The sequence below is a fragment of the Chrysemys picta genome, chromosome 20, assembly GCF_011386835.1.
Source record: "Chrysemys picta bellii isolate R12L10 chromosome 20, ASM1138683v2, whole genome shotgun sequence".
In the NCBI taxonomy this organism is placed as follows: domain Eukaryota; kingdom Metazoa; phylum Chordata; order Testudines; family Emydidae; genus Chrysemys; species Chrysemys picta.
Genome location: NC_088810.1, coordinates 2361882 through 2389463, shown reverse-complemented (window position 1 = coordinate 2389463; position 27582 = coordinate 2361882). Strand labels below are relative to the sequence as shown.

The 27582-nt window shown below is 49.0% G+C and overlaps 3 protein-coding genes across 3 annotated transcripts; all 3 read right to left on the bottom strand.

Moving 5' to 3' along the window:
- Positions 1-127: 127 nt before the first annotated feature.
- On the bottom strand, positions 128-1671 carry LOC135972132 (interferon-inducible GTPase 5-like). The gene has a single exon (XM_065573983.1). The coding sequence runs from the start codon at positions 1669-1671 to the stop codon at positions 346-348; it is 1326 nt and encodes a 441-aa protein (XP_065430055.1). The 3' UTR covers positions 128-345.
- On the bottom strand, positions 128-16612 carry LOC101937431 (uncharacterized). The gene is made up of 7 exons (XM_065574021.1): positions 16390-16612; positions 14769-15530; positions 14581-14657; positions 11581-11934; positions 10257-10604; positions 4537-9879; positions 128-1717 (listed from the first exon to the last, which is right to left on the bottom strand). The coding sequence occupies exons 3-6, from the start codon at positions 14648-14650 to the stop codon at positions 9686-9688; spliced, it is 966 nt and encodes a 321-aa protein (XP_065430093.1). The 5' UTR covers positions 14651-14657; positions 14769-15530; positions 16390-16612; the 3' UTR covers positions 128-1717; positions 4537-9685.
- Positions 16613-20886: 4274 nt separating this feature from the next.
- Positions 20887-25103, bottom strand: LOC101937713 (phospholipase A2 inhibitor gamma subunit B-like). Its single transcript, XM_005313501.5, has 5 exons — positions 24953-25103; positions 24395-24511; positions 23799-23951; positions 23030-23170; positions 20887-21247 (listed from the first exon to the last, which is right to left on the bottom strand). Exons 1-5 carry the CDS (start codon positions 24999-25001, stop codon positions 21033-21035), a joined length of 675 nt encoding a protein of 224 aa, XP_005313558.1. The 5' UTR covers positions 25002-25103; the 3' UTR covers positions 20887-21032.
- Between the last annotated feature and the right edge of the window lie 2479 nt (positions 25104-27582).

Sequence of the window (27582 nt, the reverse complement as noted above, 5' to 3'; positions counted from 1 at the left end):
CTCGCCACAGTACCCCTGGTTGAGAATCACTGGTCTGTGATGTCCCACAATGGCCTGTTTGGAACAATAAGCCTTCCTGATGGGCAGGAGATAACCCCTCCCGGGCAAACCAGTATTTCACACCTGATGAGGTTTCTTTCCTGACTGGATTTATAGTTTCAGAGCAAACATTTTTACAGAGCCCTCAAGTATTACCTTGTATATAGCAGGGGATACAGACATTAAAAGTGAGATTCACGCAGGCAGCACCTCACAAGTATTTCCTAACGTCTGAACACATTTTTGTATGCTTAACAGCTATATTAACAATCCTCACACACAGACTGGTTTCCAGCTACGAATTTGTCAGGGCTGAGGCCTAGAGTCTTGGCATGAGCTGGCACCTGGTCTGCCAGTGTCACACCTGCCTCCAGCTAAGATTGGATTGGTTGGTTTTTTTTCATGCGTTACAGGCAAATTGATTTCTTGGTGATGTTGTTTTGACTTTTTCTCTTCTCCCTCCAAAGCCTTTGCCAGGACTCTTTGGGTATCTTCAGCAAGGTCGCTTATAAAGTTATCCAGCATAAACACTGTTGTGCCAAAAGAAACCTGTGCAGAAAACAGTGACCCGACCACTGGCATACTCCAGGCAAAGTAAGTCAGATACGTCACTCCCTCACCTGCACACTTCTCCAGCAGCTTCAGTACAAGGTCAGTTGTTATTTCTGTGGCCAGTGGAGACCTTATCACGGCCTTCAGATCTTCCTCCCGCTTCCCAACCTGCTCAGCGAGTGCAGAGAGAGAGTCAGAATTCAGGCCAAAATCTTTGCAGTAATCTCTCATGCAATCCACCAAGACAGCTGTGTCGGCAACAAGAGAAAGACCCGGAAGAGGAATAGCACCAGGACTGCCCGACAAGGTAGCTGGTTTCCATGTGGTCTTCTGCATGTCTGTTTTCTTCTCTTGCAGGGTCCTGCATGAGGTATCCAGCAGGTTTTGTAACATAGCATGGCGGAGTTCTTTATCCAGTGTTTCCTTCAGGAGGGGAAAATCATGCTTGTCAGATTCCCAGCTGGAGACAAGAAAAACCTGAGGGTCATTCACTCCTGCTCTTTGTAGATGGGCTTGGCAGTCCTCTCTGATCTGCTGCAGGGTTCTCGCCTCACTAAAGTTTATTTTTCTCTTTTCAGCCCCCAAGTCTTCGTCCACTTTGGAGTGCACAAAATAAAACTTCTTCGCGTTCTCCTGGATCTTCTGTACAAGGTTGGCATGGATATCTCTGAAGCGTGTAACAGTGACAATAAGGAAAAAATCATATCCTGAGACGTATGTATCAGTCATCTTGTGTTCAATTAACTGAAAAATTGGCATTCTGATTCCTGGAAAGTCCCATAAGAAAACATTAGGGTATTCAGGATGTGAATATAGGGTTGGCCACTCTGTTGTTTCCAGCATCCCGACCTCAGCGGCGCCTATATCATCATCAGCTAAGCCCAGGAAGGCATTGATAAACGATGACTTTCCAGAGCCCGACTCTCCGACGACGGCAATGTTGAATAATCCGGGTGACTTCATCATCCGCTGCGCTATCGAAGCTGCTTCTTTAAGGTTTCCTCCTTGGACAGCAGCTTTGAATTCTTCTTCGCTCATAGTGGGAGATTTATTCCCAACCACGACTGGGTCAATGGACATTTACTGAGCCTTCCTGGGAGCTGCTCAATCGACCTCAGCTGCCTGCCTTTGAAAAGGAGAACAAATATTTCAGTTATTAAAAATAAATGGAATGAATCTCCTGTATGACCCTGCCGTTATATCTACCATACGTCCTCAAGACCTAGGCCCAGATCCTGGAGCTACGGCTGTTTTATCCCAGCTGGGAATCTGTCCCCAGTCTCCCCAGTGGAACTACGGCCCATTGACCCCAGCTGGGAATCTGTCCCCAGTCTCCCCCGTGGAACTACGGCCCATTGACCCCAGCTGGGATCTGGCCCCATTGACTCCAATGGAGCTACGGCCCATTGACCCCAGCTGGGGAGCTGCCCCTTAATTATTGTATTATTAGGACTATTATATTTTGGCCAAGCAAAGTGAGGTCCTACATGCAACTTGATGGCATTTCTCTGTTGGTTTGTCTGCCCGTTGGACAAGCCGAATGGGGAAATAGACACACTGGGTTCATCTACACGGCAATAAGACACCTGTGGGTGGCCCGTGTCAGCTGACTCGGGCTCCGGGGGCTTGGGATGAGGAGCAATAAAATTACAGTGCAGACCTCTGGGCTTGGGCAGGAACCCGGCTCTGGGCCCCTCGGGGGACACGGACCAGCTGCAGATGTTTTATTGCAGTGTAGACGTACCCACTGAGTTATCGGCGCCGACTCTGTGGGGGCTCCGGGGCTGGAGCCTCCCCATCCCCCGCCCAGCTCCCCTCCGCCTCTTCCCCTGAGCACGCCATGTGCCCGCTTTTTCCCCCTAGGTCCCAGCACTTGTGCCTTGAAACAGCTGTTTCGCCCAGCTGGGAGGGAGGGGGGAGAAGGGGGAACTCGGCACACTAGGGGAAGAGGCGGGGCTGGGGCGGGGATTTGGGGAAGGAGTCTAATAGGGGCAGGGAGGGGGTGGAGTTGTGGCGGAGACTTTGGGGAAGGGGTTGGAATGGGGGCAGGGCAGGGAAAGGCTGGAGACGGGGCAGGGCTGGGGGTGAGGGGGCGCGAGCCTCCACCGGCTTGTGCTGGGAGGCAGTTTCCCCCCAGCCCCCCAAGCCTGCTTCTGGCCCCCACAGACCTTGGGCGCAGCCCCTCCCCCCTCCCTACGGAGGCCTGGAGCCAATCCCCCACCATGGGAGAGCTGCATAGGGCACCACAATGTCTAGGGACGGCCCTGCTGGGCCCCTCCAGGCATGTGGGTCCGGAGGGGGGCAGGCCGAGCTCCCGCTCTGTCCTGGCCGGTTGTGCCACTTCCGAGGGGCCAGAGGGATCCTTGCCCGGCCCCAGCAGTGCTGCGGGATCAGCCCATGCATGAACATAGGCACTTCCCGCCGGCCCCCCGGAGAGTGTGGCTGGGGGGCAGGAAGGGCGCGGGGCAGTGGGTCTCTGGAGGGTCTGTGGGGGGCAGTGAGAGTTCTGGGGAGGGTACTCCTGGGGGAATGAAAACAGATCCCCTGCAGCTGAGAACGCCCAGGGGCTTAGCTTGGGGGGCAGTGCCCCCAAACAGGGGCGAGGCATGGGGGGCACACGGAGCCTCCCCCCTTTCTGCAAGCACAGAGCTGCCCGTCTGAAAAAAGGAGGGGCTGCTCAGAGGATGCCACTTTCTGGGTCCTAGTGCTGGTTGTGCTCCCCGGCTGTGTGCTGGGAGCCTCCTGTTTTCTGTACAACAGTGAGTGCCTATGGGGGGGAAGGGCAGGGGCAGGCTGGGGCTAGGGGGGAAGAGGCAGTGGGGAAGGAAGGGGGTGGGGTGGGGAGGAGAAGGGGGTGGGGGAAGCGGGGGCTGGGGAAAGAGGCAGTGGGGATGAAGGGGGTGGGGTGGGGAGGAGATGGGGCAGTGGGGAAGGGGCAAAAATAGCCCCACCCCCGGGTTAGCGAGCTGGTTCATTTTATTTCTGGTTTTGTAACTTATGGCAGGTGCATGCAGCACCTTGAATTGGCCCCTTTAGGATTTTGAAAACAAAGCTACATAAACAACAAATTTTAGTGACGCGCCTGGGGAGGGGGCGGGCAGCAAGCAGCGTCCCAGAAGATGGAAGAGGCTCTGGCCCTGCCCCGTCTCTCCGGCTCTGGTCCGCTCCCCACCCAGGCCAGCTGCTGGGGGACACTTGACCCGCATGACCCCCTTCCTCCCCCAACCTGGGGCCTCGGGTCTAAATAATACTTTGTCCTGTCATGAGTGCCGGGGACTGGACTAGAAAACCTCTTGAGCTCTCTGCCAATCCTATGACTCTATGCATCTAGAGCTGGGGAAAGAATGGATTTCGCAGTTTGTTGGTAATTTTGAATAAAAAGCATTTGGGGTTGATCCAAAAACAGAACTTTTAAAAACTGTCAGCTAATTAACAAGTTACATTTTTGTTTTGGTTTGGGACAAAGGAAACGTTACGTTTGAGTTCTACCATTTGTTTAATCACTGTGGAATTAAAGAAATCGGAGGAAATTGTGACACAAAAAGACACTTTGAAACTTTCATTTACAAAATGTCATGTCTGTTTTTTCCTGCAATTAGGCTGCCCCTCCCCCCCCCAACGCATAATTTGGCAAAAGCAACTGAAATTCACAAAACATTTCAGTGTCACCAAACCTGCATTTTTTCCACACACACAAAACAATGTTTTGGCCAAACAGTTTTGCCCAGCTCTAACGAAAAGCCCCTGGAGCGGTCTTTGGCTGGGTTATCAGGGTGGAGTTGAGTGTGGAATGGTAAACACGGGGTATCTAAAAGCTATTTTCAGTGAGGCCTTCATAGCAATCATTTCCAATCATTTGTCCCTTCAACTGAGACACAAAGAAGCTGCTAAAAGGACACCGAGAATCAATTTCACCAACCCACCCTGGAGCAGAAAATCTCTTACCTTCCATTCCTGAGTGCTGCCATTCCTGGGACAATCTTGGGGAAGTTAAAGAAACAAGGTAATCCTTTTGTTTTTCAGCCATCTCTCTCTCTCTCTCTTTCTTCCTGTAAATCTGCGATGAAGTAATACGGAAACTGAAAGTACAACGGAATCTATTGAAACAAGTCTAATTTCTGTGAGCTCCACCCAGACACTTTTCGATTGATTTAAGGGGTTTAGATCAGTGTGTGTGAGTCCCATATTGTCCTTTTTGCTTCTACAAGCAGAGGGGACTGGAATTCTTTTCATCCCACTTGGCTAAGGAATTGCTCAGTGTCTGACACTTCATTTCTTACCCTTTTCCCTCAATCCCCTCTTCACTGCGTTGTCTATAATCAACAGGCACAGAGCTCTGGCTGTTACCTGAGGGTGAATCTTTATTTCCCGACAGCAAAGATAGTGAAAAAATATACTCTTCAGTTATTGTAAATTGCTTTGTGTGTTTGTTTTTGTTTTGTTTGAAACAGATCAGGTCAAAGGTGGAAGTATAAAGCGGAAATTCGGAAATCCAGCCAGATGTGTCCAGCTGAAATCTGCTTTTGATTTGGCCAGCTTACAACATTTTGAAAATCGTTCTTTGTGAACCATCCATCGGTTTGTGTAAATGTGGAGTAACTCCAGGGCATCGCTCAGGGGGGTGGATTTGTAGTTGTACCGATGTACGTTTATAGCAGAAAACTGCCTGAGCAGGTGATGCAGCTACACCAGATTAATTCCTGAGCTGTGAAGAGTTTGCTGTGCGAGGTCTGATTTGCAATGATTACGTACCGATTACCTGTTGCTTTTCCAGGAGCAGTGGGAAGTTGGTATCACTAACAACTTTGAACACAATTGTATTCTGTGCAGTCTTCCTCTTTGCTTTTTGGGACACTAAGTTCTTTTTGAAAGTACCACCCAGCGGTGCAAGTCGGGCGGTCCGGTCCGGTTGCAGCAGGCTAGGTGTCTGGCTCAACAAGGCAGGGTTCTGGAGTCCCAAGCTGGCAGGGAAAATGGGCTCAGAGGTAACTTCAGCACATCAGGTGACAGTCCCAAGGGGGTCTGTGACCGAACCTTTCACAGTGGCGTAGTCGAGCAGGGTCTGTGCACAGCTGATTGCTTTGAGACACTGGTATTGATTTTAAGTGAGTTTGAAGTGTGGTGGCTGGAGAACAGACAAAGTGGTTACTGGTTTGTGATTTTCTGTTTGCTTATTTCGGGTAAGGGAAATAGGGACAGAAAAGTAAGCAAACGGAGTGAGAGTAAAGCTCAGAAGAAGCTAGAACTGTACAAATTGCAAATTTCCCAGAAAGGCTGAACACTGGGTGCTGGGAGAGTCCCTGTTAACTGAGAAGCCCCTGAGCTGAGTGGATCAAAACGGGCTCAGAGGTAACTTCAGCACGTCAGGTGACCGTCCCAAGGGGGGTCTCGGTGACCAAACCTGTCACAACCTGATTGGTATAGGAATGGGTGGAAAGTAGTAGATGTAAAGGATGTTGCATATTCAGAGGAATGGAAATATGGCTAACAAAGAACCCTAACCAGTTAAAGGTGCGACATGTAAAGGCATACAGTAAAGGAACGGGTATGGAGACCACTTGGAATAACCGGGTCGATATAATAGCCCGACAGCACGACATAGCGGTTGTAACTAGAAGTCAGAAAAGGAACGTCTGTGCTGACACATCTGAGCCAACAGATGGCGCTACAGACCGAGTTCCAGGGAAAACCAAAAGACAGGAGTTGTTTAACGTAGCCCATCAGTTGATGCATGAAGGAGTGGAAAGGACTTTAAGAAGGCTAAAGCAAGTAGCAGAATGGGAGTGTATGGAAGATGATGTTAAAACATGGATGCGACACTATGTGCGGTGCACTCAGGACAAGGCTCGTCCTCCGCACTGGCAACGCATGATGCACCAGCGAAGGCTCGGGCCGTGGCACAGGGTTAAATTGATGTTATTGATAAATTGCCAAGGAGGAAGGAAGGATTCCAGTATTTAGTGGTGATAATCGATTCCTTTTCAGGATGGGTGGAGGCATTTCCCACGAAAGATAGCACCAGGGTAGTGCCAAAAAGTTCTTTAATGAAGTAGTGGCACCCCCGAAATAATAGATTCTGACAATGGGGGAACCTTTGTAGTAGAAATCTTTACCACACTGATACAAGCCTTGGGAATTAAACAAAAACTCCACATACCGTACCAGCCTCAGGCCAAGGAGAGCGCATGAACCGCACTATTAAGGAAACGCTCTGGAGGGTAGTAAATCACACGGGGAAAGACGGGCTGGATAAACTGCCTCTGATGTTGGCTGCCATCCACAGCAGTAATAGACTAAGGACAAAAATTCGACCCTTTCAAATTCTGTTTGGACATCCAATGCGCCTAGAGATTGATCCTAGGTACCTGGTACAGGGTGAAGAAGAGAGCTCTAATATAACCCAGCATGATTATTTTCAATGGCTCAAAGTTACAAGAAAATAAAACCACCTGTCAGTAGAGGGTTAATCCGGCCATCGAACACATGAACAACAAAATTCAAAAACAAAGGCCCACAAAGGCAGCCTTGTGGGAAACAGAGGACCAAGCCATGTACCTTAATATGGGAAAAAGGGGTCACTGACTGGAATCAAAATGGATAGGCCCTTACTCCATAGTGGACTGCCTTAGCCCATTGGTATACCCGACTGTACTAAAAAAAACCTGAAATGGGTCCATGTTTCACAAATTAAACTGTTTACATAAATAATAATGTTTGAATTCTTTGCAGAAAAGGACATCCCAGAACCTGAGCACGGGGCGCTGCTTAACCACCACCATTTTAATCCCCAGAAATGAGACTCCAGTGTAAGGTCTGGTTTTACCTGTTTCTGGGAACTTTTAGTGCCCAGATAATTAGAGCGATCATGGAAGAAGTTGCAGCCCTCCTTATAAGCCAATATTTAAGGAATAATTCACTCCCTGCCAACCAGTCATGGATTCCTACCCGTGATCCGGTGATCCTCATGGAAAGGTATGAAAAAAACACCAGCCAACTCTTAAAACCCTCAGGAAATACCAACGTGTATGCCTGGGAAGGGGAAGTGGGACTTAAGGTTCACCTTATAAACACCACAGGTTCGATTTACTACGGGGTATTGGACCATATCCCATAATAACCTATGGTTCCCGAACACATGCACCAGAACCTGGACTAGAGATTATGCATTCGAAAGAGGTACCCCAGTTAAATTTCAAAACAAATTGTTTGTGACTCAAAGTGATCCAGTAAAAGTCTTGTTAAATCCACTATTAGTAAAAATAAAAATTGGTATGGAATGGACTCAGTTGAATGTGTCTAAATTGGAACCCAAATGTTCACCCTACTCCCTTTCTATTGTAATGGCCAGGATAAAAACACATCCACACTCCAATGGCCAAGCAAAACGAGATGTATAGACACCATATTAGGAGGAGTTGGTTTTGGAGCAGGGATTATGAATACTGTAGACCTGGGGGTAATTAAGAATAAGTTAAGTTCCTTGTCACAACTGCAAGATAGTCTCATTCACAAACAGGCAGACACTACTGTGGACTTGGTACAAATAGGTCTGGGAAACCTGAAAGCAACATGGAATATGTGGCGGTGGTTGAACACCACCTCCTGGCTGCTGTATAAACAACCAATAGAATTAGGGAATCAAGCTGCCTGAGTGGCCTACCCATAGGAGCTCTAACCCCAGGTCTGGGAGCCCGGCCCATAGGACCCCTAAGCAAAGAACAGGTCGAGGGTCCGTCTCCATAGCAAACAAAACCCTCCCAGCAGCGAGTCTCAGAGCTTGGGTCAATTGAGTTGGGCTCGTGCTGTGAAACCCAGGGATTGGGGAGGGTCTCGGCCCTTTGGCTCAAGCGGGCAGGTCCCCTTGGCTGTTCTTAGCCCCGCAGCACACGCCCACGTCAATTAACCCGGGCGCCATGACCAGGTGCCGTCGGCCTTTTATTTATTTATTTATTTATTTATTTATTTGCTGTGTATTTTCTCCCTTCTCTCTGGGCAGGGAAGATAAAACTGTTGCTTTCCCCCATAGGCTGCAGCTCTTTAGCAGAGCAATTGTGGTCCAAGTGCCATGGCTGAGTGTCAAGTAACTTCCCGGCGTGTACCTGCTGCGTGCACTGTCGGCAGAGGTGGATCCGGCTTTCTACGACCGGGTGATACAATTTCATGCATCACCCAGAATTCAGAAGGTCCAGAGACAGCTCCCCAAACCATCACAACCGTTGGCACCAACCGTCCCCCAGGACACCAGGGGAGCGGGGAAAGAACTGTGACTTCCTGGCCAGTGGGACCCCTAATAAATCGTAGGCACCTGGTTTTGCTGGCAGAGGGACACAAAAGTAGGACATGGGCCAAATTCTCTGGTGGTGTAAATTGGAGCTACCTGGGTAGATTTTGTCCCCATATCTGCTCTGCCTCCTACAATGACACTTTTTTATCTTGTGCAAAATGGGCAAAGAACTCTTTGAGAGAGCCGGCTGCAAACCACGCGCCCTGTGACGGCGGAATTCCTTGGCTAACGTTTGCTGCAGGCGGGGGAAACGAAACTTGTCAGGGTCCCAGCTGGATATAAGGAAAACGTCTGTTTCTCCTCCCAGGTGCGTTATACACTCCTCTCTAATTGTCTGCAGGGCGCTCTCCTCATGGACATTTCTCCTCTGTGCAGACTTCACGTCTGAGTCCACTTTGGAACGGACAAAGTAAAACGTCTTCCCCAGCATTCGAATCTCCTCCACAAGTCTGGCGTCGGTGTTTGTGAAGCGCCCACAGGAGATGACGATGACCAAGTCGCACTGTCTGAAGTGATGCTGCTTAAAGAAAGTGTCTGAGGGACAATTCATTGTCCCGATCCCTGGCAGGTCCCATAGCGTTACGTTGGGGTGTCCGGGATGTGAATAAGCCTTGGGCTCCACCATCATTTCTCCTGCCACCCCAGTCTCAGCAGCTCCTGTATCGTGTTCTTTCAGACCCCGGGTGGCATTGATAAAAGACGACTTTCCAGATCCCGTCTCTCCGACTACGGCAACTCTGAGACTTTCATTCTTGACTGCCTCACTGACCTCTTCAAGGTGGTGGCAGGAGTGTGTTTGGCTTTTCTGATTCATTGGCTGTCAACCGGTTTGAGAGGCTGGTCTCCGCCCTCCTGCTGTTTCCGTTGGGACCAAAACTGAAAACTCTTTAATTTGCGCAGCAGGAAACGACGGTGCTTGTTAATGATAATAAACGCTATAATTAATAACGGAACTGAAAACATGGCATAGTACGCATCTAGTGATGGCCGGTCACTCACAGAGCCTGTAAAAGACAAACAGAAAACAAAATAAAAACTCTCATGGAAGCTATTGGCACATTCTCAGCCCTTCCCTTCCCAGCCCTTGTGCAGTCTAACGTCTGCTTCGTTTTCCCCTGTCGCTGCACATTAAGCAGCAGCTTTCGTTGAGGTATCCGCAAGGCCTCTTCCTTGTGTGGCTGTGGTGGGGTCAGAAGCCAGCAATGCACGTGTGGCTCATACTGACCCTAGGGGGAAGCAGGGACACCCTGGACCAGAGCTATGGAGGTAGAACCTGCCGAGGCTGGGAAAAGGTTACGGTCACATCCAGGTAGCAAATCTCAAGCGTTTTTCTCAAGTGTAGGAAAACCCCTCGGGGCTTGTACTATACACTGTCCCGTACCTTCCACTGTAACTTGCATCCGCACAGAAAACCGCCCCAGTTCCGGCTTGACATGGCAGATGTAGAATCCCTCATCCTGGCTGCGAACTCTCCGTAACGTCAGGGACGCATTTCCCTGCGGGAATCTCTCCGGGTGGAGCTGTGTTCTGCCCTTGTAAGCGACATCTTGTCTCTGCAACGTGTCCATCCCGTTATAATAACTGTGAACCAGGAGATCCGGCCCCTCGGCTTCTTCCTTCTTCCAGGTGATGTTCAACGGCTGGCCGTTTAATCCGAATTCAAAGGGGCAGCTCAGGGTGACGTCCTGCCCCCGCTGAGCTACGATAGGAGACTTCATTTCACTCTCCCCTTAATGAGAAACAAGGCTCAGAATTATTTACCCCAGCTCCAGAGGCAACTTTTTGTCACATTCCCCCTTTTACACATACAAACATGCCACACTCATAACATGCACACAACACGACAGACACCCAGCACACCCACAACACACACAACCTTCACAACACTCCCAACCCACCACACTTATATGACACACACAGAACAACACACACAGACCTTCCAAGTTACCGAGAAGACTATATTACTTCGCAAAATTCACATCCACAGAAAGGTCTAGAACAGGGGTAGGCAACCTATGGCACGTGTGCCAAAGGTGACACGTGAGCTGATTTTCAGTGGCACTCACACTGCCCGGGTCCTGGCCCCTGGTCCAGGGGGCTCTGCATTTTAATTGAATTTTAAATGACGCTTCTTAAAGATTTTAAAAACCTTATTGACTTTACATACAACAATAGTTTAGTTCTATATTATAGACTTATAGAAAGAGACCGTCTAAAAACATTAAAACGTATCACTGGCATGAGAAACCTGAAATTAGAGTGAATAAATGAAGACTTGGCACAGCACTTCTGAAAGGTTGCCAACCCCTGGCCTAGACCATCACCAGCCCTCCACTTGGGCTGTCAGTGGGATTTGAACCCATGACCCTTAGAACTAAAGGTACGTGCATCTATCACATGAGCTAAAAGAACACCTCCAACAGCTATTACTACTCTTAGGCTATTATCTCTGTAGGTGATACAGCCACTAGCAGAGGACAAAGGCAAGCGCTGTGCTTGTGTGGGCTAAACCTATGTGGAAAAACATAACACTACACGGTGGCTGAAAGTCAAGGCAAAGCGCTGCTGGCGCAGACGTGGCCGGTGTCTGCACTGGGGGATTGTGGCGCTTTAGCCAGACCTGGCTCTGCTGGGCGATCACATTGTACACAGCGAGTGACTGTGTCTCAGACGCTCGGACAGGGACACAGGCAGAAGAAACCTACTTATCACAGTCAGTGAAATCTTCTGGGACGAGGTTCCCAGCTCAGAGGCGACGTAGCAGAGGTAGGAGCCCTCGTCCTGGAAGCGCACAGCCCTGAGTCGCAGGGACGCATTTCCTTTGTGGATTCCCTCTCGGTACAGCTGCGTCCGGTCCCGGTAAACCTTGTCCTGTCCCTGCCACAGGTCCCTCTGCAGATAGTAGCTGTGAACCAGGAGAGCTGCTCCCTCGGCTCTTTGCATCTTCCAGGTGATGTTCAGTCGATGGAGTTTTACCCCCGGTATGTGGTGGAAGGTGCAGTCCAGTGTGATGTCCTCGCCATAGTGAGCTGTGATGGATGGCTGTGCTCCAGCGACTCCTTAAAGGGAAGCAAAGGTTGGTGGGGGAGCCTTTCATGTGGGGAATCAGACCCCTAGTTCACAAGTGTAGAAATAGCTTATGCTCTAGGGGTTGTACTGATATAACTGTATCAGTGGAAAAGCACATATGTAGCTAACATATGGGGCAGCACTGGGGGATGGGATTTGCAGGGGGTAAAGCCACCCCAACATTTGCCTTAGCCCACTTGTAGCTACCCCTCCTAGAGCTGGGCATCCTGCCAGCAGCTACCAGCCGCTCTCTGGCCTCCCATCTCCCGCTGCAGCAGAGTCTCCCCTTCTTTGGGAAGGAGTTCAGTGGCTGGCGCGGCGCTGGGTGAACTCGCCCGATGCCAGAGGTGGCCGTGCCCACGTGGGTCTCCGCTGAGCCGGGGCGGGGGCAGGGCACCTGTCTGGGCTGGTGCCCCTGGCTCAGGAGTGGGGGCTGCAGCTGCTGCTGTATTGAACAATCATTCAGGCTCCTGGGTGCTGGGCTTAAAGAGACAGCGCGCTGACACACCCACTCAGGCACACTCACGGGCTCTCACACACTGCCCCCCCCTCCACACACACACACTCATACACACACTTGTATTATTAATGTTGTTGCTGTTGTTATGTCTTGGTACTTCCTGTCGAAATGCGCAATGCACGTATACGCGCTGCAATTTTATTCTTTCAAAGTTTAAGGATTACTCCACTGTTATTTGAGTTTTTTGGCTGGTCTCTGCATTTCATAATTTTATTTCTCTCCTATGCTTGTATTTAATTCTTTCAGTAGTGAGTTCTAAAATACCTGACCTGTCCTGGTTGGAGTAATTACCATTATTACCGTACTGTGCTTTGTCAGTCATTATTTAAAGTGGTACAATCAAATAATAGTATCCTTCTAGTATGTAAAATTAGCTCGTACTCACCTTAGCAGTGCCAGTTTAAAAAAAAATAATAACCAAAACAGGGAGGGAGAGCTCAGTGGTTTGAGCATTGGCCTGCTAAACCCAGCATTGTGAGTTCAATTCTCGAGGGGGCCATTTAGGGATCTGGGGCAAAAATCTGTCTGGGGATTGGTCCTACTTTGAGCAGGGGTTGGACTAGAGACCTCCTGAGGTCCCTTCCAACCCTGATATTCTATGATAATTAGACACTGCGCAGATGAAGGTCACTTATTTTCAAATTGTATTTTTAAATATATCTGTAAAATAACTTAAAATTTGTACAAAAATAAACGTGGTTCCAAGCTGATACTAAGAGTAATATTGGAGTCAAATGTTAGTGAGTCACGTATGACTGCCTAGGAACGAGTATTGCAGAAAGGAATCTGGGGGTCACAGTGGATCACAAGCTAAATATAAATCCACAGTGTAATTCTGTTGCAAAAAAAGCGAACATCATTCTGGGATGTATTAGCAGGAGTGTTGTAAGCACGACACGAGAAATAATTCTTCCGCTCTACTCCGTGCTTAGACTTCTGGAGTCTTGTGGTTAGGTGTAAGCTGGAGTCTTGTGTCCAGTTCTGGGCAACACGTTTCAGGAAAGATGTGGACAAACTGGAGAAAGTCCAGAGAAGAGCAACAGAAATGAGTAAAGGTCTAGAAACATGACCGATGAGGGAAGGTTGAAAGAACTGCGTTTGTTTAGTCTGGAGAAGAGAAGACTGAGAGGGGACAGGATAATAGTTTTCAAGTCCATAAAAAGTTGTTACAAGGAGGAGGGAGAAAAATTGTTCATGTTAACCTCTGAGAACAGGACAAGAAGCAAGGGGCTTAAATTGCAGCAAGGGCGGTTTAGGTTAAAAATTTTCCTAACTGTCAGGGTGGTTAAGCACTGGAATAAATTGCCCAGGGAGGTTGTGGAATCTCCATCATGGGGGATTTTTAAGAGCAGGTTGGACAAACACCTGTCAGGGAAGGTCTAGATAATACTTAGTCCTTCCATGAGTGCAGGAGACTGGACTACATGACCTCGTGAGGTCCCTTCCAGTTCTACGATTCTATGATTGTAAATGGTAAACATAAATGTCAAAATAATTAGGAAAAAACCCTTAATCGTAATGTTAAAATGAAGTAACTACATTTTTAGTGGAGTGAAAAACAATTGGCTAAAATAGAGGCGATAATGGTAGGAACACAGAGCGTGTCCGCGAGAGAAAGTGGGCTGATTTGAAGTAGATTTTATTTATTGGTATTCATCTCTATGAAAGACGGTGTGCAAAGTATCAAGCGTGTGTTTCTGAGATCTGCGCTAACGCTCCAGAACTGATACCACCAGGCTTGGGGTGGGGAACACCTTGCTGTGTTATCTCCTGATTGTTCTACGCTTACATATAAACGTAAAACATGGCTTTCATTGGTGTATTTCGTTTTCTTTCTTTCTATAGAAATTAGACACAGAGCTCCTGTCAGCTGATTCCCAAGTTATTATCTGAAAAAAACTAGAGTTTTCAGGTACCTATATAGCCCCTTGGAATCACGATTAAAGTTGCCCCCACCCCCAAAATCTGAAACGGCGCCACTGGGACAGACTGGGACCAGCTAAAAAAAAAGGGGGGGGGGCACATGGGGCAAACCCAGGAGGGAAATGGACAATTAAAGTGACACCAGATCACTCAATAGAAGCAGGAGAGCAAAGCAGGAACAGGCAGTACCTACCATAGAGAGTCCACAGAGCCACCAACCGCAGCGACCAGCCAGGGCTCGTTCCCATCCTGACTCTGACCATTTCAAATCTGCAAGAGAAGGAGAGAAAATGCTCCGATTAGCTGCATTCCAGACACCAGCCCCTGGGAACAACATTCACACGGGCCCTGCAGCCCCGGGTTCCCTGCAGCCCCACTCACCCCAGCGCAAACCGGGAGTCACTCCGCTGAAGGCCGCTTAACCGGGCCTGATTCTCAGTCACGTCCTGGCTCCTTCGCCGAGGTCTTGCAGTCAGCCAGAGGTTTGTAAAGGGGATTTAGTGTGGATGAGAATCAGGATGAACAGTTTTAAGCTGGGGTAAGTAGCATTTGCATGCAAAAGGGGCCAGATCCCAGCCAGGGTCAATGGGCCGTAGCTCCACTGCAGTCAGAAGGGGCCAGATCCCAGCTGGGGTCAATGGGCCGTAGCTCCACTGGAATTAATGTGGTTGTGCCAATTTACACCTAACCCTTAACGGGGGTCTATAGAAATTACACTCACCGCTCTAGAATCAAATAGAAACTCAGAGCCTGGTTTTCATTTACACTAAGGCCCCTTTAAAACTCTCTGGCAGTGTAACAGGGCTTTAACATCGGTGAAAAAAACATGTGTTTCCACTTTAAGCCCCTTGTTCACTGTCACAGCAGTGCAATAGGTCTTCAGTGTGAATGAAATCACACCCCCACATCATTTCCGCAGGGTTTTTTTAACCACGCTATAAAAGTTCAGAGAGGGAAAATAATTCTCTATTATAGTCTATGCGATGCTTTAAACAAAACCCGTTTGGGTTGCGCATTGCACTCTATTCAGCGCTGATAAGGCCTCGGCTGGAGTACTGAGTCCAGTTCTGGACACCACACCTGGGGAAAGGGGTGGACAAATTGGAGGAAGTCCAGAGGAGGGGAGCAAACATGATGAAAGGTCTAGAAAACATGATGTATGAAGAAAGATTGAAAAAAAAAACAGGTTTGTTTAGTCTGGAGAAGAGAAGACGAAGGGGCGGGGGGACCTGATATCAGGTTTCAAGTAAATCAAAGGGTGTTATAAATAGCAGGGTGATAAATTGCTCTCCTTAATCACCGAGGACAGGACAAGAAGCAATGGGCTTAAATTGCAGCAAGGGAGATTTTGGTTAGACATCAGGAAAAACTTCCTGTCTGGGTGGTTAGGCACTGAAACAAATTTCCTAGGGAGGTTGCGGCATCTCCGTCACTGGAGATTTTTAAGAGCACGTTGGACAAATCCCTATCAGAGATGGTCTAGATAATACTTCATCCTGCCTCAGTACAGGGGATGGACGAGACGACCTAGCGAGGTCCCTTCCAGCCCTGTGATTCTATGATTGCCGGTCATATAGGGTGACCAGACAGCAAATGTGAAAAATCAGGACGGGGGGTGGGGGGGATGCAATAGGAGCCTATATAAGAAAAAGACCCAATAAATTGGGACTGTCCCTATAAAATCGGGACGTCTGGTCATGCTACGGTCATATGACTCAGCAGTCATTTTATTTCAGAGTAGCAGCCGTGTTAGTCTGTATCTGCAAAAAGAACAGGAGTCCTTGTGGCACCTTAGAGACTAACACATTTATTTGCTCATAAGCTTCCGTGGGCATCCGATGAAGTGGGCTGTAGCCCACAAAAGCTGATGCTCAAATAAACGTGTTAGTCATTTTATTGTTCATTTTGCAGCTGCCCTTTGAAATGTCTCTTGTAGTTACAGGCAAAAGGCAGCGGCAGGAGCAGCAGCAAATGAGAGCCAGACGAGAGAAGAGTCTCTTACCTTCCACCCCAAGTGCACCAGACCCTCCGACCTCCTCGATGAACTCAGAGGAGCAGAATAATCCCCGCGTGTTCCTCCATCTTCCTCCCTTCCTGTGTCTCTCGGCCTCGCTGAGCTCTGAGGAACATGGAAAGTGAAAGTAAATTAGGCAACAATCTAGAGCCCGGAGCTAAGTTCAGCTCGCTCAGGGCTTTCAGGGGAGTGGAGGATCAGGCCCGCACACCCGGAGTTTGTCGCCTGTCACCAAACGCACCATCCTCCTGACCAGCGATAGTCCCCCAGTGTGTAGTGTATTAAAACTGCTCCCCGTAGGAATGTGTTACTGGTAGCAGTTATGGATAGGTAGGATTGTAAGAAACTGCTACTGTATAAAACTGCTACCTGATGTAGCAAATGCCCACCGGTAGCAGTTTCTTTTACTATAGTGTGTGAAATTGCTCCCCGTAGGAATGTGCTATCTGTAGCAGTTATTGATGTGTATAGATTGTAAGAACCTGCTGTTGTAAAAAACTGCTACTTGATGTAGCAACCTAAACCTCCCTTGCTGCAATTTAAGCCCATTGCTTCTTGTCCTGTCCTTGGCGGTTAAGAAGAACGATTCTTCTCCCTCTTCCTTGTAACAAGCTTTTATGTACTTGAAAACGGTTATCATGTTTCAATAGTCCCTCAAAGGTCATGTTTTCTAGACCTTTCATCTTTTTTTCCCCCCTCTTCTCTGGATTTTCTCCAATTTGTCCACATCTTTCCTGAAATGTGACATCCAGAACTGGACACAATACTCCAGTTCAGGCCTAATCAGTGCGTCTTGCTTATAACACTCCTGCTAATACAGCACAGAATGATGTTCAGTTTTTTTGCAGCAGCACTGTTCACTCATATTCAGCTTGTGATCCACTATGACCCCCAGTTCCCTTTCTGCAGTTCTCCTTCCTAGGCAGTCATTTCCCAGTTTGTATGTGTGCAACTGATTGTTCCTTCCTAAGGCCTGGTCCACACTAACCCCCCACTTCGAACTAAGATATGCAACTTCAGCTACGTGAATAACGTAGCTGAAGTCGAAGTACCTTAGTTCGAACTTACCGGCAGGCTCCCCCGTCAACTCCGCATACTCCTCTCGCGGAGCAGGAGTACCGGGCTCGATCCGGGATCGATTTATCGCGTCTAGACAAGACGCGATAAATCGATCCCAGAAGATTGATTGCTTACCGTCGGACCCGGAGGTAAGTATAGACGTACCCTAAGTCAAATACTTTGCATTTGTCCTTATTGAATTTCATCCTATTTACTTCAGACCATTTCTCCACTTTGTCCAGATCATTTTGAATTTTCATCCTATCCTCCCAAGCACTTGGAAACCCCTCCCTGCTTGGTATCATCCACAAACTTTTTAAGTGTACTCTCTATGCCATTATCTAAATCATTGATTAAGATTTTGAATAGAAACGTATCCAGAACTGATCCCTGCAGAACCCCACTTGTTATGTCCTTCCAGCCTGACCGTGAATCAGTGATAACTATTCTCTGGGAATGATTTTCCAACCGGTTTTTCATCCACCTTATAGTAGCTCCATGTAGGTTGTATTTCACTGGTTTGTTTATGAGAAGGTCATGGGAGATAGTATCAAAAACTTTACTAATGGCAACATGGACCATGTCAACCGCTTCCCCCCATTCACAAGGCTTGTTACCCTGTCAAAGAAAGCTACCAGGTTGGTTTGACACAATTTGTCCTTGACAAATCCATGCTGGCTGTTACTTATCACCCTATTATCTTCTAGATGTTTGCAAATTGATTGCTTAATTATTTGCTCAATTATCTTTCCAGGTACACACGTTAAGCTGACTGGTCTGTAATTCCCCAGGTTGTCCTTATTTCCTTTTTTATAGATGGGCACTATATTTGCCCTTTTCCAGTCTTCTGGAATCTCTCGTGTCTTCCATGACTTTGCTAAGATAATTGCTAACGGCTCAGATATCTCCTCAGTCAGCTCCTTGAGTATTCTAGGACACATTTCATCAGGCCTTGGTGACTTGAAGACATCTAACTTGTCTAAGTAATTTTTAACTGCAGTATGTGGGACACTCTAGGCGAGGTCTCTATGGTCAGGAGGGGGGGTCACTGCAGTGAGGGGTACTCTAGTCAGGGTCTCTATGGTTAAGGGAGGGGAAGGGCACTGGATAGGGTTGCCAGGTTGTCTCTGTCTCACAAAACTGGGTGACTGGATGAGAAAATGGCAGATGAACAGCTTCCATATGAGGAGAGATTAAAACGATTGAGACAATTCATCTTGGAAGAGAGACAACTGGGGGAATACAATAGAAGTCTATAAAACCCTGAAAGGCACAGAGGAAGTAAATAAGGAGGTGTTATTTACCCCTTCACATAACACAAGAACCAGTCATCACCTGATGAAATTAACAGGCAGCAGGTTTAAAACAAACAAAAGGAAGTATTTCTTCACACAATGCACAGTCAACCTGTGGAACTCCTTGCCAGGGGATGTTGTGAAGGCCAAAAGTATAACTGGTTCAAAGAAGGAATTGGATAAGTTCCTGGAGGATAGGTCCATCAATGGCTATTAGCCAAGATGCTCAGGGATGCAATCCCAGGATCTGGATGTCCCTCAGCCTCTGGCCACCAGAAGCTGGGACAGGACGACAGGGGATGGATCACTCAATAACTGTCGGAAGACAGGATACTGGGCTAGATGGACCATTGGTCTGATCCAGTTTACTACAGTAGAAGAGATTGGAGACCCAGGCCCAATGAATGGCTATCTAATCCAATCTTATCTATCTATCTATCTATCCCAAAACAGACCCCTCTATCTCTCCATTACATATACACCCTACAATCTATCATTCTCTCTCTCTCCCCCCCCCCCCCCCCCCGCCAGAGACACCCATCTGATTCATTGACTCCAATGGAGCTACGGCCAATTGACCCCAGCTGGGATCTGGCCCCATTGATGCCAATGGAGCTATGGCCCATTGACCCCAGCTGGGATCTGTCTATATTTTACATACCTGCCCCGCTTCTGGGTAATCCCAGAGCAGAGCAAGTGAGTGGAAGACATTAGTCCAGTCCCAGCTCTGATGGGAAGCCAGGCCCAACTGCTCCATGGGATGGTGCATGATGCCCCCTAGTGGTCACTGATGGAATATTCTGGGCCATGGGGGAGGGCTCTTTCCTACCTCCTCAGTCAGAGATTGATGGGCTCAGAAACAGGCAGGCCTGTGTCCCTTTTACACCCATCTCTCTAATGAGGCTGTGGATCATCTCATTGTCTGTCCAAATGGCCAATCATGTCTGAATCCTGGCTCTGGCGGTTTCCAATGGCAGGGAGTTCCGCAGGTTAATGCCATCTCAACAGAAAAAAACTTATCATTTATCCTCTTTAAATCTAAGGTTTTAAAGGGGCAGCTCCACAGGGTTAAGGGGTCATCCACATTATCCATGGCGGGTGGGTCTCTGTTGATCCTAGAGGGCTCTCGCGCTCTCCCCCCACCCTCTCGGTGGGATGGTTAACTGTAGCACCGATGTAATCCAGATCCATACCAGTGTGTGTCTGTCACTCCCTCTAGTGGTTGGATCCTGTAAAGTGGTTTAGGGAGCTGTGTTGCCACACACACAGCTACAGATGTGTCTCCTTTAATTCCAATGTTAAACTCTCCTGCATTTGTCCCCCCCGAAGTCCAAGGTTCAATCCTGGTGCCTGGTATCTTTCCAACACCTGCTCTGTGCAGGAAGCAGAGCTGCCCTGGCATCCCCCGGCATGGGGGCGGGGGGAGCTGCTTTAACCCTTTAGGATCTCCAGCCCTGGTTGGTGGATCCTGCTACAAAAAATATTTACGTTAAAAAAAAAATCGGGTTTTTCAGCTGAATATTTTTCAGTTTTATGACAAAAAATTGGAATATTCTAAGAAATACCCCCCCCCCCAATAAACAAACCCCATTTTCCAACAGACTCTAGGGCCTGTAGGAGGGGCGGTGTGGTATGGGCGATGGCTGTGTCCCTATAGTTAGTTAGTGTGTGTGTGTGTGTGTGCTCTCCTGATTCCACTGTTGGGAGTCATCCTAGATCTAAACAGTTACAGAACTGGGTTTCTGATACCCCCACGACCCCCGCTAGAATTAAACTTGGGGAAATCAGCCCAATCATCACAAACACATACACGTAATCCCAGACACAAACCCGCACACGCACACACTCACTATCTCACACACAGACACATGATCCAAAACTCACGGTTACACAGACAATCCAGGACTCAGAATTATACACACCACACACACAGTCCAAGACATGATTACACACACGTAAGATTTGCTATCACACAGAGATGCACACACACAGTCCAACACTCATGATCACACACAGACACACACAATCTGAGACTCATGTTTGCATACACCCAGAGACCAACACTCACAATGACATACAGACAGAAACACAGTATCTGAGATTCATGATTACAGACAGACACACACAACAATTTTCTCTTGTCTGTTTTATTCCGTTAATGCCACTAAAGGGGAAGTGAATCTGAGCTGAGCGTGGGAGCCTTTAGCAGGGGTGCGCCCGCCTGCCACCTGCGGTGTGGTTATATAGGGCCACATGGCTGGGACGTGGGCATGGGGATCACGAGAGGACGTTCGCCAGCAGGACGGTAACGAGGCCTGGGAGGACAAGTCTGGCTGGTTCTGGAGCCATGCTGGTCGCACGGAAGGCTGGTCTGCATTCGGCCTTGCTGTAATCCATATTGAACTCTGCAAAGGTCCCTTCGAACTTTTGTATATTGGTGCAGTCAGATTCGGTGGCGCAGCCTTTCATGGTGGTGTGCACGGTTGTCCCACCTGTGGGGGGGGCAAAACAGCGGGGTCAGTGTCTAGGGACCTCTGGCCTCTTACGGCTCTCACCCTATACAACACCCTCCCCCTCCTCCTCTGCGCCATTCCCTGCTGCCCATCTAGACCCACTCCCAACAGTCTCCGATCCTCTGCTCTGATATAGTCTCACTCTGTGGACCTCTGGGCAAGTCATGTAGGGCTCTGATCCCTAATGAACTTTGGAGCAGGCCTGTGTTAGTCCCACCATTCACCTGGCAATGGTGTAGCTCACCGATGGTGGCAGAGTGGGATCCTTAAGAAGCTCTCAGGCAAGGGGTCTGTACAGACCTGGCATGTTGGGACTCCCAATTTCAGCCAGGTGGGGGCATGCAGCACCTTGCACAGCAGGGATCCACATCTCAGCCAAGGGATCTGTGCAACCATCCGGATCAAAAAGGTCCCGATCTCAGTTGGGGCATTATACCATTCTACCACCAGTAAGAATGAAATATCTCTGGGACCGCCAGGTCAAACCAGCTGGGGGATTTCTGCAGCAGTCCCAGGGATGGTGTGTTTGTGCCATCACTTTTTCTGTATTACTTTTGATTTGTAGAACAGTCGGCTCTAGAGACACCACGGCAGTGTGGGGGCCCATTGTGCAGGGTGCTGTGCATAGGACAGTATCCCATGTCCATCAGTGGCCAGCACTAGATTCTGCAGAGAAAGGGATCAAAACCGCCCAATAGATGGGATAATCTCCTCCTACTCTAGATCTCGTCCTGATTGCTAATAGCTAGAGATCACCTTAAGACCTGAAAGAGGAGGTTCAATATCCCTGCCAACATTTTTACAATCATTTATTATGATCACTCCGATAAGCATACAATCCCTTTTTGAATCTTGTTCCACTCTTGACCACGTACATTTCTTGTGGTGGGGAGTTCCACGGACTAACGGTGTATTGACTGGAAAATGCGTTTCCTTTATCATAATGAACTTGTCCCTTTTCAATTTCATTGAACATTCGCATATGTCCTATCCTGTGACAGCAGGCGTTCAGAAGTTCTCGATCTCCCCGCTCTAGTGCTCAGTGACATTTTTCAGCTGAAACTTTTTTTCCAGTGAAAAATGCAGATTTGACCACTTGAAAACATTTTGCGAATTCAAAGTTACAGAATTGTTTCAGTTGGAAGAAACCCCATAAAAAAAAACTCTGGAAAAAAAATAGAAACTTTTCACTCTTTTGGTTCAAAACAACTTGTCCTGCCAACATTTGTTTTAAAAAACAAAGAACAACATTAACAACCCCTCAAAATCAAAACCAGATGTTTCGTTTGACCCCAAATGAAACTTGTTGGAAGTGCCAAAAAAAAATTAATTTTCGATTGGACCCGAAACAACTATTTTCTTCCTATTTTTTGATGTTGGCATAGAACTAAATATCTATCTATCTAGCTATCTCCCTTATTTGTTCAGCTCTCTGCTTCTCTATCACAATCATAATTTCATATGTTCTAGCATGTCGCCTCTCTTATTCCCAAGGAAAAATAGCCCCAGTTGGTTCCCCTTCTTTCCACAGTTTTTTCCAGACCTTCCTTGTCACCTGTCTCCAAACCCTCATGAATTCTAAAATAAAACCCCAATGGGTGCGTAGGGGAAACAGAGGCACAGTGAGGAGAAATCACAGGGAGAAAATCCAGGTGTGCTGAGACTCTACCCAATTCTTCCCCGCCGCAGGGGATTGCCGGTGTGCGTGGCTCGCTCCTGGATGGGGAAACCTGAACAGAGAAACAGCCAAATGGCCATTACCGCTTTTCACGGTGCCGCTGATGTGGATGCACTGGGTCTGGGCTCCTGTGCAGTCGATGATCTCTTCGCTGCAGTGATGGGTAAACACCGAGTAGCAGGCTGGGCAGCGCAGGCCGTTCAGGGTGGTGTCAGCCGGGGGCACTGGGAAGAAGTGGAGCAAAAGCAGTCAGCTCGGGGACGAGCCCCAGGCGGCGTCGGGGCAGGGAGAGCAGCTGGGGGCTGCACAGCTCAGCCCTGGGTGCCCCCTGCAGGGGGAGCTGTAGCTCTGGGGTCACTGGGGGCAGCAGGGGCAGGGGAGAGGTTTGCAGCAGGGATCCCTGGACCCCGCCCTGGGTGGGGCCAGCTGGGTTCACACCTGGCAGGACCCTAAAGCCCCGCCCACTAAACTCCACCTGAGTGTTGTTCAATGGGGCGCCCCCTGCAGGGCAGGAGGACTACTCCCGGGGCTGATTGTTATTTCATGGGGCGCCCCCTGCAGGGCAGGAGGACTACTCCCGGGGCTGATTGTTATTTCATGGGGCGCCCCCTGCAGGGTGGGAGGACTACTCCCAGGGCTGAGTGTTATTCAATGGGGTGCCCCCTGCAGGGCGGGAGGACTACTCCCGGGGCTGAGTGTTATTTCATGGGGCACCCCAATGGATTCTTGCATAATCCTTTTTCCATTCTCCCACAGAGACTCCTGCAGGGGTCAGGAGGAGGAGGAGAGGACATGAGGAAGGGGAAGAGCTGGAGGGAGAAGGAGCAGGGAGACAGAGACGGAGCTGGGTACCGGTAACGGAGGCTGTTTTACAGGCCTGCCCCACACAGCAGGCGATGTTCGTGCTCATGGATATCCCGTTCCCAAAAGTCATGTAAAGAGGACTGAGGCCACACTGCTTGGAGGACATGCAGGCCTTGATAAAGGTAGGACTCTTAATCTTGCCTGCATGGGAGGAAGAGGAGATGAGGCTTCATTCGCTGGTGTTGCTGTCTCCACCTCCCCATCACAACTCTTCACATGCATGATCATGATCAAGATGGGGAAACTGAGGCACGGCATACGGGAGGAATGATTCATCCAAGGTCAGTATAGAATCAGGAGTGCTGATACCCACTGCTGCTTCCACCCCCTCAACCTAACCCTCTAGATCTCTCTCCCTTTCCCAGAACCAAAGATGGAACCCAGGAGTCCTGGCTCCCAGCCCCTACTACTCAAACTCACCAGACCCCACTCCCTTCCCGGAGCCAGGGATGGAACGCAGGAGTCCTGGCTCCCAGCCCCCTGCTCTAATCCACTAGACCTGCCCACCTCCTGGTACTGGGAAGGGAATGAAGGATGGCTGACTCCAGACTGTTCAGGGCTGGTTCAAGGTATCCGGCACCCACCTGCTACGGTTTCTGTTTTAATGATCCCACAGGAATCCATTCGCTCACTGCAGACTTGCACACCGCCCGTACAGCTGTCATTTGTGCTGAAGCAAACCTCGCACGAAACACAGGTCCCTGTGGAAGGAAAGGCAACACGATTCATCTGTGCACAGCCCTCACTCCACTCTCTCCAGTCCCATTGACTCCAGTGGAGCTACGGCCCATTGACCTCAGCTGGGATCTGGCCCTGAATTTCTTGGTTTTGTTCCAGTGTCGTCCCTCCCTCTATTGCAAAACCGAGTGATGTAGCTGAGAAAGGGGGAGAAATCTTTACCTCTCCTAGAGCTCAGTGGGAGCTGGAGGTCCCCCTCTCCCCAGAGAAGATCGGTGGGGAGAATTTCCCCCAGACGGGACAGGTGGCGAGCAGCCCCCCAGCCTAGGGGCAAGATCTCAGCACTGAGGCATATTTCACCCCGGGAAGGAGAGCTGCTTCCCTCGAGAGCAACTATTCCAGGGTGGGTCTTTTTGTGTCAGCGCCGGGCAGGGGTTCCAAGACCCCCGAAACGCCGTTCTCACCTGTGTCCAGCAGGGCCGAGAAGAGGCAGAAGAGGAGAGGTGTCTTCATGCTGCCGGGGATGGAGCCAGACTGTGCTGTGAGCCAGGGGTCTCTAATGCAGGAAACTTTCTGGCTGGAGGTTGGCAATTATCCACAGAGGCGAGGGCGATGTTGCAATTAGCGTCACCCAGCCCAAAATGGGAAGCAGGAAGGATTTTAATTGGAGGCCTTGGAATGTCAACACGGAGGCCCCCCAGGAATGTAAGGGCTGGATGCGGTGTTCATCACACGCCCGTGGGCGGCTCAGTGCACTGCCCTGGGTTTGATTCAGGCTTTGGGTGCTGGCCCCATGGGCTGGGGTGACGCCCGGCACCTGCAGCGGGTTGGGGGGACAGGTGCTGGGTTTGTGGCAGTTGCTTTCTCGCCGGATTGGAGGGGCCGAGGACGGCCCTCCACTGGGAGGTGGTGCCGGTGGAGCGTGACGATGGGGGACCCTGGCACTGGGGAGAGTAGGGGTGCCAGGTTTGCCCAGGTTGGCCCCTTCTCTGGGGTAGCTGCAGGGCCAGCTCCAGGCACCATTCTTGGGGCGGCACAGTCCGGGCGGCATTATTTTTTTTTTTTTGCTTGGGGTGGCAAAAATGGTAGAGCCGGCCCTGGATAGCTGTCCCCAGGAAATCTGCGAGGCGTTCTATGCACGCGACCAGGCGGCCGGTGTCACGGGGTCAGGATCATCCCAGGTGTCCTGGGTTTTTGTATCTCAGAGGTGGGAACCCTAGAGCCTCTGGCATTGGGGGTGGGGGGGGCAGGGGTATGGGTAATGCGGGGCACACAGAGCCCCTGGCATGGGGTGGTGGGGGCACACAGAGCCCCTGGCATGGGGAAGGGGAGATAGGGGACATGACAGATCCCCCAGCATAGGAGGAAAGGGGGCCCTGCTATATTAATTTAGACGGACTAAGGAGGCCGGAGGGGTGGCCTAACCCTGTCACTGTCCAGCATTAACCAGGGTGAAGCAGGGTGGGGGTTTGGCACATAAGATCCCAGCACATGGTGAGGGTGTGATGTTTAGTCCAGTGGCATCAGGTTTTTTGCAGCAATGTTACACTGTTTACTCATATTCAGCTTGTGTCCCACTATGACCTCTAGATCGCGTTCTGCAGTTCTCCTTCCTAGGCAGTCTCTTCCCATTCTGTATGTGTGCAACTGATTGTTCCTTCCTAAGTGCAGTACTTTGCATTTGTCCTTATTGAATTTCATCCTATTTCCTTCAGACCATTTCTCCAGTTTGTCCAGATGATTTTGAATTTTAATCCTATCCTCCAAAGCACTTGCCACCCCTCCCAGCTTGGTATCGTCCGCAAACTTTATCAGTGTACTCTCTGTGCCATTGTCTAAATCACCGATTAAGATTTTAAATAGAAAGGTATCCAGAACTGATCCCTGCAGAACCCCACTCGTTATGCCCTTCCAGCCTGACTGTGAATGACTGATAACTACTCTCTGGGAACTGTTTTCCAACCAGTTTTGCATCCACCTTATAGGTTGAATTTCCCTAGTTTATGAGAAGGTCATGGGAGACAGTGTCAAAAACTTTACTAATGGCAAGATACACTATGTCGACCACTTCCCCACATCCACAAGGCTTGTTACCCTGTCAAAGAAAGCTATCAGGTTGGTTTGACACAATTTGTTCTTGACAAATCCATGCTGGCTGTTACTTATCACCTTATTTTCTTCTAGATGTTTGCAAACTGATTGATTAAATATTTGCTCCATTATCTTTCCAGGTACACACCTTAAGCTGACTGGTCTGTAATTCCCCAGGTTGTCTTTGTTGCCCTTTTTATAGATAGGCAGTAGATTTGCCCTTTTCCAGTCTTCTGGAATCTCTCCCATCTTCCATGACTTTTCAAAGATAATTGCTAATGGCTCAGATATCTACTCAGTCAGCTCCTTGAGTGTTCTAGGACACATTTCATCAGGTTTTGGTGACTTGAAGACATCTATAATAATAATAATAATAATAATAATAAATGGAGATATCCCATCTCCTAGAACTGGAAGGGACCTTGAAAGGTCATCAAGTCCAGCCCCCTGCCTTCACTAGCAGGACCAAGTACTGATTTTGCCCCAGGTCCCTAAATGGCCCCTCTCAAGGATTGAGCTCACAACCCTGGGTTTAGCAGGCCAATGCTCAAACCACTGAGCTGTCCCTCCCCCCAAAAGTGAAGGTCAGATGCATCTCTAAAGCTGAGGTATTCATAGAATATCAGGGTTGAAAGGGACCTCAGGAAGTCATCTAGTCTAACCCCTTGCTCAAAGTAGGACCAATCCCCAGACAGATTTTTGCACTAGATCCCCAAATGGCCCCCTCAAGGATTAAACTCACAACCTTGCATTTAGCAAGCCAATGCTCAAACCACTGAGCTATCCCTCAATGTCTAAAAATCTAATTTGTCTAAGTAATTTTTAACTTGTTCTTTTCCTATTTTTGCCTCTAGTCCTACCTCATTTTCACTGGCATTCACTATATTAGGCGTCCAATCGCCATCAACCTTCTTGGAGAAAACAGAAACAAAGAAGTCATTAAGCACCTCTGCCATTTCCACATTTTCTGCTATTGTTTCCCCCCCTCGTTGAATAACAGGCC